Consider the following 16,446-nt stretch of genomic DNA (forward strand, 5'->3'; position numbering starts at 1 on the left):
GTTCTTGCCTGAAGGATCCCATGGACAGAGGACCCACTCCAGTATTCTCGCCTGGAGAATCCCATGGACAGAGGAGCCTGGTGGGCTACAGTCCATGGGGTCACAAATAGTCGGACACAACTGAAGTGACTTAGCACGCATATAGCATTTTAAAGTGAATGACATAGTAACTGTCCAGAGGCTCCCTGGTGGAGACAATACTGGTTTGAGTGTAAGAAAGCCAGAGTCACTGAGGTGTGTATTCAGTTTGGGAACTTGGTGAGTCATTTCACTGCTAAACCTTTCAGCAGAATAAAATGAATGGACAGAATGGGATCTCCTGGAATACCCTAGGTCTGTCACTCTATGCTTCTCAGGGAAAAACAAGAACAAAAACAAAAAAACCCCAACATATATATATTTGTAGTCATGCATACTTTTCTGTTTTAGAAAACACAAAAAAGTGGGTAGTCCCATAACTCAGAGGCAAACACATCCCTGATTGTTTCTTTCATATCTCTTTGCTATGAATTTTTAAAGCATGATGCTGACCACAGGAATATTCATGAGATTGTAGATAACAGCTGGCCTAACCTGAAACATGGAGCTTACTTGTAAGGTGATGTGAACCAGGGCTGAAACAGGTCCAGGAAGCCTCTGGGACCAGGCTCCCTTCTGCTTCTCATACCTGTCTTCCCCTTCTTCTCTCTCGCATCCTGATTTTTCCCTTTCTCTGGTCCAGAAGCTAGAATATGGCAAACATACAGCTTCCACGTTCATGTTCCCACAACAGATCCAAATTCCAGAGGGAATTATTCTGACTGGCCTTGCTTTCTCTTGTCCCTGGTCCTACCAGCTATGGCCGGGCAGGTAGGGTCACGTGGGGCTTTTTCATCTGTTCTGTGGCTGTTTATTGAGTGCACACTTCATGTCAGATTCTTGGTACTGGAGACACAGCACTAAAAATCCCTCACTGAAAAAAGAGCAGTAGACAAGAAAATAATTGCTGATAGGATTAGCTCTATGAAAAAACAAAACAGAGTGGGTTGTTACCGGTGAAATCAGACTAATAAAACTATGGTTGCCTGATTGCCTGGGACTTGTCCCTGAAAATTGGGTGGGGAACAAGAAATTCCCAGAAGAAAAGATCTTGTAAACTGGCAGAAATTCCAGAAATAGCTTCCTCAAGTGGCATGTACAGAAGTGTATAAATTTATATTTAAAACCTCTCCTTTTGCTAAGGATACAGCTGCTTCTAAAAAAGAAACTAGAAAATTTAAGAGCATAAAGATAAAAATTACCCAGAGTTATTCCACCCAAAGATAAAACATTGTTAAACAAAGAAAACATTTTGATATCTTTTCTTACATTCTGCTTCTTTACATTCTTACATTTTTACTTCCTTACATTCTTACTTCCTTACATTCTTCCTTCCTTCTTACAGTCTGTTTCTTTGCTTTTAAAATGCTTTTTGCTCCTGGCATTGTAAGCCCAGAAACATCCCCCAGCTCTAGAGGAAGCAGTCCTAACAATAGATGATATCTGTTCCTGGGTTATTTATTAGTCTTAATCAATTTAGAAAATAAAAAGAGATGCCAGTGACTCATTAAACAGGCACTTAACAGATGCAGAAAATCCACTTCCTTGGCAACTTGGCCTTTACAAAGGAGAAAATCAGGTATTCGCTCTGCAGCTCTTCTGCTAAAATGCCCCAACTTCATGAATAGTTTAGCCATTTTTAGGAAGTCCTGAAATATAGCTGTATGCGTTTATTGTTCTGGGTAGTCATCCAACCTGGCAGGAGACTTCCTGTGAACTGAGGGATAAAGAATGAGAAATGTTATTGCTGGAACTTCCATGAAAGGAGTGGAAGCAGAAGGCAGCATTGGATCAAATTTTACCCCTTGGATGTAACAATCCATTTGATAGCCTAAATCAATTGGATTCTTAAGACTGGAGTCTAATACGAGGCAAGGAAAACCCCAACTTGTACTTTGAATTCTCTGTGTTTGAATCCTTCATTTTAATTCTTCTTTCAATTGGCTAAAATAATTTGAACCAATTTTTAGTTCAATCTCTCTATGACTGTCCAGGAGTGTTGTTATGGTGGTTTTATACATCAAATACCATTTCACTAGATCTAAAATTTAGGTCATAATATTTCTCTATCAAATTTAGGTCATAATATTTCTCTATCAATTGTTTTCAACCATTTAGTGTTGTGGAGAAAAGGCCAAAACAAATTTGGAAGTAAACTTTGTCAACTTGTATCTTTAAAGAAACGTTTTAATGTCTTTCCACATAATTCGAAACTTGTGTCCAGATATAAGTCTGATTTTCACTTATCCTCAATGGCATGATAATTTTGTTTTAACTCAAGAACATTTTCTATAAGTATTTTTTATGTACCACTCTTTCTTGTTTTTCTCACCTACACACAGATCTCTTCCTTCTACCCCAGTGCCATCCGATAGAAATTTAATGTGAGCCACATGTGTAATTTTAAATTTTCTAATAGCCATAATTTTAAAAGGAAAAGGAAACAAGTGACACGTTTTATCATGCCTTTGAAATCTGGTGTGTACTTCACACTTGCAGCGCAGCTCATTTTGCGGTTGTACATTTCAAGGGCTTAGTAGCAACAGTGACTTCTGGACTAGACAGTTCAGTTTTCTATCTATAAACCACTCCATTATTTTCCATTTTTTTCTGTCTACTTTCTAGGAAAAATCCCAAAGTTGTCTTCCACGTTACCCAGCTCAGTTTTCTACTTCATTGCCCCTACTTCCCAGCTACCAACATTGATTTTAATTCTCATGTGTGTTTTTCTGTATTTTTACCTTAGCTGATTCTTTTCATCTGATGCTGTTGCTATTCCAGTCTAAACCTGTTCTAATTTCATGACTTTCTGCTCTTATTGATAGCAACCATGTTTTCTTACATACTGCATACTGTTTAAACTAACAATGGAAGTGAAAATATTAGTCCTTGAGTTGTGTCGGACTTTTTGTGACCCTGTGGACTCCTCTGTCCACGGAATTCTCCAGGCAAGAATACTAGAATGGGTTGACATTCCCTTCTCCAGGGGATCTTCCCAACCCAGGGATCAAACCCGGGTCCCCTGCCTTGTAGGCTGGTTCTTTACCATCTGAGCCACCAGGGAAACTCAAAATATACATTAATTGTCCCTCCTGTGTGCTCTTATAAACACCATTTCTCTCTCCTTCTTTGTATTTATCATGTTTTGCTATTTATTTCTTTACCTCTCTACATCTACCAAAAAGAAGTGAACTCCTTCCCCTTGCCACCCCTCTCCCTCTCCCTCTTTCTGACATTAATCAACACATACTTCTATGGTGGAAGGTTCTGATTTCATGAAAATACTACCATCCTGTACACATGTCTGAAGCATCTGGAAGTCAATACATGTTGCAGAAATGGTTTTTTTTTAATAGTTACTAACATTCCATATTAATATATTATCTAATTTATTCAACCAGTTTATTTCTCATTTAGTTTGGTTACTACTAACTATACAGTAAATAAACACACTCATTTAGGCTTTTTTTATAGTATGAGAGACTGCTGAGCTATTTTAAGTAGAGACCTCTTAATCTCCTTCACCAGTTTCTCCCGAGCCCACCAACCCCCTTCCCCGCCCTTCTGGCAGCCACCCATCTTTTCTCTGTCTGCGAGTCTATTTTCACTTTGTTTTGTTTGTCTCTGCCATGACTTATTTCACTTAGCACAGCATCCTCTAGATCCATCTATGTTGTCATTCTTTTCATGGCTGAGCAGTATTCCACTGTGTATATGTACCCCGTCGTCTTTATCTATTCATCTGCGGATGAATGTTTCGGTTGCTCCCATATCTTGATTATTGTGAATAGTGGTGCATGTATGGTTTCCCATTAGTGTTTTTGTTTTCTTTGGGTAAATATGCTGAAGTGAAACTGCTGAATCATGTGGTAGTTCTGTTTTTAATTTTTTTAGGAACATCCATACATCCATATTATTTTCCACAGTGTGTGTAGCAATTTATATTCCCATCAACAGTGCACAGGGGTTCTGTTTTCTCTGCGTCCTCATCAATATGTTATTTTGTGTCTTTTTGATAATAACCATCCTGACAGGTGTGAGGTGATGTCTCACTGTGGTCTTGATTTGCATTTCCCTGATAATCTGTGACACTGAGCATGTTTTCATGTGTCTGTTGGCCATCTGTATGTCTCTTTAGGAAAAATATCTATCCTGGCCTTCTTCAAAACAGATATTTCATTTCCCACTCATTTCCCTTTCTCTCTCTGTTACACTGAGAATTCTTTGAAACATAGAAAATCTTTGGGATTTCCCCGGTCATGGATGCCTGGCCTCTTTAGTCAAGGCCCCACCTCAGCTGAGTTTCCTTCTCAGTTCTGAGTCTGTAGCTTCCTCGCATTCAGTCTGGACCTGCCCTGCTTGAGTGCTCCTAGCAACCTGGACCTGGAGACAACCCTCTCTCCTGCCCACTGGCCCCAGAGAAAGGAAGGTGCATGAAGGAGAGAGTGAGTGACTTAGAGGAACCCTGAGGTTTTGTCCTCTCGCTTGGCAAATGAGGCATAAATCTCCCGTCTGTCTCTGAAAGACTTAAGAAATTCATTCCTTATGACTCTGCCTGAAAGAATCTTCTTTCTACCCTCCACCACCCTTCTGATCAGCAGGCTTTCAGTAGATTCCCACAAAGAGCTTTTGATTTGGCCCAGCGTTCTCTGCACCCTTGTGGTCCTGTTGAAAAGAGTTGTGCTCACTGCAGGCTTGTCTCCCCCGAGAACAGCAGGCGGAAGAGAATGCCAGACCTTTGTTCTCTTCTGAACACAGTCTTAATTGTCTTTCTCTGGTTGCTTTCATCATGGGCAGGCTTTGTTCTAAGCAACTCAGGGCAGTCCCTTCTCTGGGCTCCAGTCCCCTCTCGAGAACCTTCCCAGGAGCCACCGCCATGGGTTCTACCAGCAGAGAATTGGCGCTGTTCCATCCAGGTCCCTGCCAGAGTCCACAGACATTCACAGGGTGTCTCCAACGTCCAAATGCTGGGTGCTTAGTGCTGGGTATTTAGAGAGAAAAGAGACGCATGAAATTCTGCACCCACAGCATGGTTGTAAATGTAGTAATAGGATTTACAAAATGTTTCAAGTATTCGGAGGCACAGAACTTGGGCCTGGAGAGGCAGATAACAGTTTCAGAAAGAAGAAGACATTTGAGCTGGGTCTAAAGGGAGAGTAGAAGTTCGAGCCAGATGGAAGGGAGGGGACCGAGGCTCTGACATGAGAAAGAGCCCAGTAATGCTAGCACAGGATGAAATGCACACAGATGGATTAAAGTGGTGGCAGACTTGACTGAAAAGCAAGGTGAAGGCTTCATTCCTCCTTTATGCAATAAGTTTTCTAGAAGGAATTATCCAGTAGAGATATGATCTGGGCCAAGTAGGTAATTTACAATTTCCTAATATTCTCATTCACCAAGAAAAAAAAAATAACAAAAAACAAGTCATATTAATTTAACAAAATATTTTCTTTAACCTAATATAGCCTAAATATTATCATTTTAACATGTAATCAATATAAAAATAATATTGAGATGGTTTTACATTCTTTTTTTAATCTCTGTCTTCAAAATCTGGTACTTAAGCCTATCTCAATTCACATGCTAAATTTTCATCAGAAATACTAGAATGGTATTTGTATTTCATAAAATTTACAGTTGAAAAGGTAGATTTCACATACTCAAGTTGTTCAAATATATTTTTAATTTCCCAAAAGCTGAGTCAAGTTATTAGTTTTTAAAGTTAATTTTAATTACAGAACATCAAAAACTTAATTCCTCTGGTGTACTGACCACATTTCAAGTGTTCTGAAGCCACCTGTGGCTGGTAGCTACTGTATGCTGGGTAGTCCTAGCTTCTTCGAGGAAGTTTGAATTAAGTCCTGCAAGTAAGGAAGGGAACCACAGAGTCATTTCAAGCAGGGACATGGCTGATCAGATCTTTTTAGAAAGGTTACTTTTAGAAAGGATAGTTTGTTTTTTTTTCCATGTCTGTGAAAAGATCTGCTAGTCAAATGTAAACTTCGGACAAAATTGGGAGAAGGAGAAGGAAGGAAAGAGAATAGCAAGTTTAAATGGGCAGACTGCTGTTACCCTGGGAAGTCTTGTGAAGAGAGCAGTCATCAACGTGCAGATTATGAATCATCCTTGTATTTTTGCTAAAGCTCGTCCTTAAAGTAAAGGTGTACATTGTCCTCCTTCTTTCCAAGGCCTTGAGAGTGAGAAGGAATGTGTGATGTGACCAGATCAATGAAGTGGACAACTCCCCAGGGGCAGCCTTTTTCATGATCCTGACTTTGAAAAAGCGCATCTGATGATTGTCCACAGACATGCACAAGTTCTAAACACCCCTCTCCTCTGGCGATAGGGATCCCTGTGGTTGAACAGAGGACTGGGTGAGAGAGGAAGAAGGTGGCCCACACAATCAGCATAAACCACTCAGTGGCAGCTTGGGTTTGTCCCAGGAGCCCCATGGCGCCAATACATGAAAAATGAAACTCAAGCAATGTTTTGAATAGTGTGGGAAAATTCAGGAAAAACACTCAATCTGGGCAGTGTTTAAAACAGCCGACTGTCATGGTTCATAAATTCATAGAACTAAAGAGAAAGAGTAGACAAAACATGCCAATCCCAGGGTGATATAACTACTTTCCTAATTTATGATCTGTTCCGCTGACAGCTGAGCAGAAATATTATCTCTGATTACTTTTCCTGTGAGAAGTCAGGTGAAACCTCAGAAATTTAATCATAGCTCCTGTTCGCTGGCCTTTAGTTTTCTTATTTAAAAAATCGTTTGTATATTGATCATTTAACGGTAGGACTTTTATATCAAGTCTCAGAACAAGAAGGGTAAGTTCTTCAAGCAAATCCACTTACCTGGTTTTCAGTTAAACTAAAGATATGAAAACCTCGTGCATTCTGACTCAGCTGACTCAGAACTGGAGCTCCTTTGGGGTAAGATCATAAGGTTTGCTTTCACTCTTCATGGGGAAAGAGGGTTGCTGTACATTGATATTATCAGCATTGACTACATGTTGAAAACTGACTGTAAGTGGGAGGACACCATATTTTTGAGTTTGCACAATTGCTGAGGAAGCTCTCTTCACACTGAACAGTTAGTGTGCTGTTTACACAGGATTCTCATCTGTTCACTAAAGACTTAACACTAGCGCCTTGTGAGCTAGTTTAAATTTGCTGAAGTTGTGAGCACCGAGAATAGTTCCTGTTGCTTAGAAAGCACTTAGGAGGTTGGTTCTTTTCCATTTCCTATGAGTTCCACAGTTACATGTGAAAATATAAAAGCCACTGGTTGTTCTCTTAAAATACTCCCCTTGTGGGTATTAGACGAGATTCAGGAAACATCCAGGTAATTGCTCAAGAACTGAAGGACAGATTTGGAGAGTAGACAGAAGGCTTTCATCCCACTGCGTTACTTGGGCTCTCTTTCGCTCTGTAAAAGTCCAACCCATTCTTTTCCCAACACGCTCACGCCCACATGCACACGTGTGTGTGTACCTCATTGGCTCTAAAATTCTATTCTTAGAGTTTTGCTTCTGGGGCCTAATGAGGGTCTCAGATTAGCTTCATAGATTTCCCACTCACCCAAGTCAAAGGCTGCTTTCTCCGTCTAGAAAGCCTGATTATTTGATTTTGTCTTGAAATCTCCTCACGTCCTTGGGCTCCACAGAGGCACACACCACAGCACGTGACTCTGGATGGCAATGAGCAGCTTTCTTTTCTTTAATTAAATAAATAAATCCCTGGATTTAAGCCACAAAACAAAATGAAGGGAGGTTTTGGATGGAAATAGAAACGGGAAATGGTCCAGTTAAAGCTCCAGGGCATGACTCACTCCTGCAGCCCAGCTCACAGTTCCCCCCAAACATCAGCCTTGGCCTGATTGACAAGATCCCGTTGAAATGCCTTCCTTCCCATAGTCCCCTCCGTTGGAAAATATCAAGTGTCGCCCTTCAGATGCTTGTGCTCATTAGCCCTTGTATCTGAAATGAAGTTGCCCAGGTTTATAGAGGGGAATCCCATATGATTCTATAAAGGCCAGATTGCAGGTCAGAAAATACACTCCAACAGCGTATTTCTGGCCCTACAACAGCCTGTATATGGAAAGAAAGGGAAGAAGGAATGGGAAAATGAGGGTACTTTTTCTTTTTTCTTTAACCTTTACTGAAATATAGTTGATTTACAATGTGTTAGTTTCAGGTGTACAGCAAAGTGATTCCATTACACATATATATTTATACATATTTCTTAAGATTCTTTTCCATTATAGGTTATTACAAGATATTCAGTACAGCTCCTGCGCTTCCCTGGTGGCTCAGTGGTAAAGTATCTGCCTGCAATACAGGGGACATGGGTTCGATCCCTGGGTCGGCAATGTCCCCTGGAGAAGGAACCCACTCAAGTATACTTGCCTGAGAAATCCCATGAACAAAGGAGCCTGGGGGCCCAGGGGGTCAGCAGAGTCAGACACAACTTAGCAACTATACCACCGCCACTACCACCACCCTGTGGTATACAGTAGGTCCTTGTTGTTTATCTATTTTACATAAGGCAGCCTGAAAAGTGAAAAGTGTTAGTCGCTCAGTCACACCTGACTCTTATTCAACCCCATGCACTGTAGCCCACCAGGCTCCTCTGTCCTTAGAATTCTTCAGGCAAGTACTGGAGTGGGTAGCCATTCCCTTCTCCAGAATATCTTCCTGACCCAGGAACTGAACCTGGGCCTCCTGCATTGCAGATTCTTTACTGTCTGAGCCACCAGGGAGTCACCCAGTAGTATGTATATTTTAATTTCAAACTCCTAATTTATCCCTCCCCAACACCTTAATAAATTTGTTTTCTATGTCTGTTAGTCTATTTCTGTTTAGTAGATAAGTTCATTTGCATCATTATTTTTAGATTCCACAAATAAGCAATACCATCTAGTATCTGTCTTTTTCTGACTTCACTCATTGTGACAATCTCTGGGTCCAACCAAGTTGCTGCAAGTGCCATTATTTCATTCCTTTTAATGGTCAAATAATATTCCATCGTATCTATGTACCACATCTCCTTTATCCATTCACCTGTCGATGGACCTTTAAGTTGCCTCCATGTCATAACTATCGTAAATAGTGCTATGAACACTATGGTGCATGTATTCTTTCAAATAATAGTTTTCTCCAAACATATGCCCAGGAGTGAGATCGCTGGAGAGGATCCAGTGGAGAGGTGGGAAGTGTCACTTGGAGAGGACACTTTCTTTCATTCAACTTCTCTTTCCTTTGCCTACCTCTCTCGAGTCAAGCTCTGAGGGTACAAATGCTGAGTGATGGCCCTGTCGTCAAAGAACTGGCTGTGTAGATATTTGGGATAGCGGTAGGTTATATGTGGCCAAGAAGTAAAAAGTCGAACATCACGGTGAACTGCAACCACTTGAAAATGTTGAAAGAGCCATTATTTCATTATGATGACAAGTAAGGAAAGTTAACAATAGAAAGAAATGCTGTTGTAATGAACAAATGTGTTTTCATCAGTCTAGAAAAAATTCTGGATAACAGTCAACCAAATTATGTGAATTGGACACTGGCATTACACCGAATTAGCAGGTTATCAATCAACAAAAAATGGAGGGAAAAAGAGAGGATGTAATCAGTGTTCTTTTAAAAGAAATTTTTTGTACTAATAACTTATCAGTGTTAGGAAACAAGATGAGTATTAGATAGGAGACAAGAAGTGGGAAACATAAGCATGGGTTTCTTTTGGAAGGATGAAAACTTTAGAAAAGCATGTAAGGTTACAAGTGCTGGGTGGTATTGGTTAGAAAAGAGTGGGTTGGAAGAGGAAAATGTTACAGGACTAGTTAGTATAAATAGGGGACATGTTAGGTCAGTTAAATGCAACTAGAGAGTTCAACAAGACATTATGGAGAACAGATAAAGAGGAAACTGCAAAATATCGACCACCTTGTGAGGCTAAGAGAGGACCCATAACTAGTTAGGGTTTGTCCAAATGAACCGGAGGTTGTAACTGAACTGAAAACCCCTCTACAGGCATCCCTGGATTCGATAATTATGAGAATACTTACACGCAAATAAAGTAGAAAGTGACTTGGGGTCCATCCGTAGTCTAATTAGCTGCTGCTTCTGGGGGAGATTGGAGTGAACTTTGGGAAGTGTTTGTGCCAGGTACAAAGCATTGAAAACCAGGAGAGAAAACTTACAAGGATGTACTGAAAGGTTGTAGAGTCTTGCTGCTCAGGGAACTTCCTGGGGAACAGAGACCTCATCCATCTTTTACTGATACGGTCACAAATCATGTAAATTATAAGCCTAGGCTATGGATTTACTTCTCACCCACCCTCGGTGAGAGGAGGTGAGGAAAGTGAAATCAGTCTCTTTTTCTCTTCCTTCCTCCCAGTATTTGAAGAGGTGGGTTAGAGGACTGCTCGGCAGGACAACAGGCAGTGGCAGGGGACAAAGAGTGGATGAACCTTGAAAACATGCTTAGTGAAAGAAAAGTCACAAAAGACTGCATATTATGTGATTCCATTTATATAAAATGTCCAAACAGGCAAATCTATGGAGATACAAGTTCATCCCAACCTATTCTTCTAGCCTCTCCCCTTCCTTTGAAACTAGTTTGCACAAAGAATGTAGACAGGAGTTGAACCAATCATCCAGTGTTTCTCAAAGTGTGGGCCAAGCTGACCCACATCAAGATTGTTGGGAGAACTTATTAAACATGCAGATTAGAAGGCCAGCCCAAACTCACCAAATGAGAACCTCTGGAGATGAAGTCTGAAGAAGCTCACTACCCCAACCCTTCTGTCTCATTCCAATCACCAGGCTTCTACTTTCTATGGACACTACATGTGCAGTGGGACAAATCTCAGCAGTTGGCACGATTTTAGGGAATTTTGAGAGGAAGGGATAGTAGCGCCTTCATGCCCAGAAAATCAGCTCCCCTCTCCTTCCTCTGTAGCTGGCTCCTTGTCCCGGTGTATCAAGTCTCCAAGAGGACTCTGCCCTTAGCATTTAGCACCCCTGCAAGTTGAGGTCCCAGCTCTTGCTTTCTCCACACTCGTCCCTCTTATCCCCCAACTTCTGCCCTATTCCTACCCTGCCCCAAATAATCCAGAACACTCAGAAGTCTCATTTTAACTAACTCAAGTCTTTCCATGACCTTTAACAATAATTTGTTTACCTCAATAGGCTCCTAGTCTTTGCTGTTGTTGTTGGGCCAGTTTTAGGTTCACCGCAAAATTGAGCATTAACAACAACAGCAAAGACTAGGAAGCCTATTGAAGTAAACAAATTATTGTTAAAGGTCATGGAAAGACTTGAGTATATACTCCCTGGCCCAAAACACACACCACCTCTCCCACTATCAACATCCTACACAGAATTCCCTGGAGGTTCTAGTAGATAGGATTCCAAGTTTTCACTGCCATGGTCCAGTTTGAATCCTTAGTCAGGGAACTGAGATCCTGCAAGCCACAAGGCACAACCAGAAAAACAACTCCCCCCACCCTGCACCCCCACAAAACATCCCACACAGGAGTAGCACATACATTATAACTGATGAACCTATATCAACACATCATCACCACTCAACAGAATTTATATTATGGGCTCACTTTTACTTGGCTGCACTGGGTCTTCGTTGCAGCATGCAAACTGTTAGGTGTGGCATGCAGGATCATTTTCTGACCAGGGATAAAAGCTGGGCCCCTGCATTGACAGGATGGAGTCTTCAGCCACTGGACCACCAGGGGAGTCCCAGGGTTCACTCTTGGTGTGGCATGTTCTATGGGTTTTGACAAAGGTATAGCAGCGAGGATCCATGGTTACAGTATCACAGAATAGTTTCACTACCATAAAAATCATGTGTTCCACTTACTCATTCCTCTCTCCCCCCAGCTCTTTTACTATGTCTCCACAGTTTTGTCGTTTTTCTGTTACATTGTATGCAGCCTTTTGAGATTGGCTTCTTTCATTTAGTAATATGTATTTACATTTCCTCCATGTCTTTTCATGGTTTGAGAGCCCATTTCTTTTGAGCTCTAAATAATATCCTATTGTTTGGATGCACCAGTGTATTCATCCACTCACCTAACTAAGGACATCTCTGTTGCTTCCAATTTTTTGCAATCATGAATAAAGCTCCTATAACCCTGTGTGCAGGTTTTTGTGTGGACTCAACTGCATAAGTGCCAAGGAGCACAAACTGTTGGACCATATGCTAATACTTAATTTGTAAGAAATAGACAAATGGTTTTCCCAAGTGGCTGTACATTTTGCATTCCCGTCATTCCTGTGCCTCCCCACCCTCACCAGCATTTGATGATGTTTTAGACTTTGCCCATTCTAATAGGTGTGTAGTGGTATCTCATTTTGTTAATTAGGCACCTAGTTTTTAAACAACTATGCTTTCTCCATGGTTTTGGAGTCCTGTGTTTTAGACTTTTGCACTGCAACTTATAAGCAGGTAATCTTTATTACTAAAAATGGTTTTATAAACATTTCTTAAAACTTTCTCTTTCTTCCTTTTAAACATAGATAAATGCAGAGGGCACACCAGAAGAAGTTTTTCGTCAACTCTGCACAGCTATTGACTCTATTTTCTGAAGGCAAAAATGCATGTATGTTGAGAGTGGAACAGAGAAAAATATTAAAAGGTTCATCGCTTAACACAGTATGTTTCAATTTAAACCTTCTGTGTCCCCTGCCTCAAAATCCTGACATTGCTGTTTGCTTCCCAGCTTGACCTGAGAGGTGTGTGGAAATCATGCATGGTGTATTTGGTATTATCCAGCCTTTTCTTCCTCAGTCAGACAGCAGTCTGCACTCATAGCACGCACGCTTTTCTGTCACCTCAGAGCTAACTAGTATGTGAACAGCAGTGCAGTGCCCGTGTGTGTCAGTTGTGCCTTCAGGACTAATCATATTCTCTCCTCAGAGAGGGAGGAGTTAGTGTCCTTAATGCCCCATCACATCTCCCTTCCTCTCTTCAAGATTTGTTGTTACCTAAGGCCCTTAATATGGGGGGCAAGCTGGGGCATCTCCGTCTGGAAGCTGTTTCCTCAAAGTCTCATCCAGCTCAGAATCACAGAGATTGGGTTAACAAGTGAACACCAATTGTTCCTAAGAAATTTGATTAGATTTCTAAAAATGTTATAAGAGCTTTTTAAAATTTGAAAGTGTATAGCTTTTTCCAAGATAGCAAAATCTAGACTAGTCACCAATAACATTTCTCTATTCATTTCTATAAAACTGGCTACTTGGAATACTGTCATATTGGCTAAGAGTACAAACTGGATAAGCTGTCTAACCTAGACTCTTCCATAAAATAGTTGGTGCATCTGGGGAATTACACATTAATACCAATGACCACACAGAATTTAAAAGCATGAGGTGATTTGTTTTTGCATTCACTGGACTAACGTCAACTTATGTCACCTGTGTAGTTACCAAGCAAGTAAGAAATGTAATAACAAAACTGACGTGGGAGGAAGAGGCATGTCAGTACACAGTGTTTATCAGAGTTTAATGCTGTATTTGTTCCATAAAGGCCCTTTACAGAGGTTTGCAAACCTTATATCCATATGTAAAACTGTGTTTCCTCAAATCAAACCAGTGAAGTTTGGGTTCTCTTTTGTGCTATCAGCTGCCAATTCAGAGTTTCTTATATATTCTACTGGAATAACTGCATTTAGTCACTACAAAATACCACAGTTTCAATTTGCATGATTTTTTTTTTCTTCAATGGTTGTGCAGGATTGAAGGATTCATTTCTGGGACAGAATTGTATTTTTAAAATCTTTTTTTTCTTGAAATGGATATGTACAAATAAAATAAATGGAACACAGGATAACTCTTTTTCTATTTATTTGTAACTCACATCATTCTGGAAAGCATTTGAAGCCTTATTCCAAACAGAATTTCAAAGGCAAACACAGTAATAGTTGAGATTTATGATATGCTCATATGGTTTTAATTTTGGCCATAGATCAGTTTTGAGCTATTACAGAGAGCACTCTCAGTGTATTCATGATACATGGTAATTTTCATATTTCCTTTTACTCTAGCAGTCATTCTTAAACAGAAATGTCAGTGTTTGCTAAAGAAGAAATTAAATTTCTTTGGTTACAATTATGTCTCTATTAACAAAAAGGGGCATGTTCCTACAGCTCACACAGTTGTCAAATACTTTATTACTACCCCAAGTTGTAACACTCTCTACAGGGGAACACAAAGAGTATTTGAGCAAATTAGAGAGAGAGTTACAGGATGCAAATTATCAGTTGTGCCAGAAAACACAAAATGACTCTTTGTTGAGATTAACATTCTTTAAACACATACCACATATTGGTAAACAGTCCATGCCCACCACAGCTTTGACAGACAGCAGGGCAGCAGACAAACCCAGCCACGGCTTTTATGGCTGCAGTTGGCTACCCTCTTAAGAAAAAAAAATTAGCAGGGGTAAATGGCTTTGCCCCAAAGAGTATCTAGAGGTACAAATCAAGTCTTCTACAAAACTGCTAAAATAGTCTACTGATTTGAATGGCTTGACATGACATCACTAAAGTCGTAAGATTGTATAGTAGGAAAGGACTTTAGAGGTCTCTGCCCCTGGAAGAAGACTTTGTCTGTATGTATAAAATACCAAAACACAAACTCCTTTACAATGATCTACATCCAGAGCCTCACTTGATCTGGCCTTGTAGCCTCTCTCACCCCAACAACTACCATTCTCCTCTTGCTCATCCGGTTCAAATGACACTGGCCCTCTGTTGCCTGAACAAGCTAAGCTCTCTACTAGATCAGGACCCCTGGCCTTGCTATCCTTCTGCTTCTTCCTCCAGATTATCCACAAGGCTAAATCCCTCACCCCATTTAGGTCTCTGTTCATACTGACTCTTGTTGAGGTGTTCTCTGAGTACTCCTTCTAAATGACAGACTGGTCCTGATAATTCTTTTTTTTTCAAGCATTATTTCTCTTTACAGCATTTATCTCTGCCTAAAATTATATAGTATTTTTATTTACTTGTTTACTGCAGATCTTCAGCATTAGCATATAAGCTTCAGAAAGGCAAGGCTCCGTATCCTCAGTTCTACACATAGGCATCATTATGGAGGGCTAACACTTAAATCCTCTGAACCTTGGTTTTTCTCATATGTACAGTGGAGGTCACAACCATAAGTAACCTCACAGAGGTGCTGTGAGGATTAAAGAGGTTAATAATACATGTAAATCATTTACTAGTTCCTAGTGCTCAGTAAAAGGTAGTTCTTTGTCAACATTTATTGAGTGTCTCATTTAAACAACAGAATTTCCATTCTAGTTTCTATTACATCACTCTAAAAACATGGCAGAAAATGGGGTCCCAGAGAAGACCAAAATCTCAGCCACCTAGGTCTGAACCACATCCTCTAAATAAGACAGGATGTAATAATCCTTTAGTCCTCCCAGAGCCCTGCAAAGATCTCCTGAGGCAAACCTTCTAAGGGTCCCACAGACACACTCGCAGACACTCAGGCATAGCTGGTTTTTAACTTTCTAGAGAAAAAAACGTAACCAAAACATCAGTCCTATTACCAATAAATATTTATTGAGAATCTACTAAGAGCCAGACTGTAGGTATAAAGGTAAACAGGGATGGTCTCTGTCTTCATGGAGCTAAATGTGATACCATGCTCAAAAATCCATTTAATCAGGTACTTGAACTTTAAGGGAAAAGGTTCCCCCCAGGCCGCCTCAGGATCATATAAATAGAAGCACATTGTTCATCAAGATATGAAATAAAAACTAACCTTTAGAACCTACACAGAACAATACCTGCATAATCTTGTGGAAAAACCCACTTGTTATCTGGAGACTTTCAAGTCCATTCAATGTACCTAGAAATAACAGCCTTCAAACTTTGTTACCCACAGTAAGAAATATAGTAATTTATATAGCATGCCACTCTTATGTTTATAACATAGAATTTTTGCAAAGTATTTATCCTTACTACATGTCATATACTGTTTTTTTCATTTCATAAAAAAAAAAAATGTTCTTCACACCCCAGTAAATTGTTGTGTTCTGCAATTTAAACAAAAGGGAAAAGGAGAGAAAAATGGACATGGCATACTATTATGCTGGGAGGTACCAAACATGCAGGGAAAACAAACTGTATGTGAGGCAGGAGACCCAAGCCTTTAGTCCCAGCTTTGCCTAAAAAGCCTTATGACCACATGTTTGCTGTCAAATTAGAATATGTAAATTATGTTTGTTTCCTTAATTCATCACAGGGCAGGCTGAGTGCTTTTTCCCCATCCACAGATGTGCTTCTCTATTCTGAGCTATAATCCTGGACATTTGCTCAGATTTATACTCTAGCAT

The 16,446-nt window shown here is 40.2% G+C and overlaps 1 protein-coding gene across 2 annotated transcripts in view; it reads left to right on the forward strand.

The window, feature by feature from the left end:
* Positions 1-13,923, forward strand: part of AK5 (adenylate kinase 5) — a 272,886-nt gene extending 258,963 nt beyond the window's left edge. For both annotated transcript variants that reach the window (XM_069595098.1, XM_069595099.1), the window contains exon 14: positions 12,615-13,923. In XM_069595098.1, the coding sequence (XP_069451199.1) occupies positions 12,615-12,683 (69 nt within the window). In that variant the 3' untranslated portion in view covers positions 12,684-13,923. The remainder of the gene's footprint in view (positions 1-12,614) is intronic.
* Positions 13,924-16,446: the final 2,523 nt, after the last annotated feature.

This window comes from Ovis canadensis, chromosome 1 (genome assembly GCF_042477335.2).
Source record: "Ovis canadensis isolate MfBH-ARS-UI-01 breed Bighorn chromosome 1, ARS-UI_OviCan_v2, whole genome shotgun sequence".
Classification (NCBI taxonomy): Eukaryota; Metazoa; Chordata; class Mammalia; order Artiodactyla; family Bovidae; genus Ovis; species Ovis canadensis.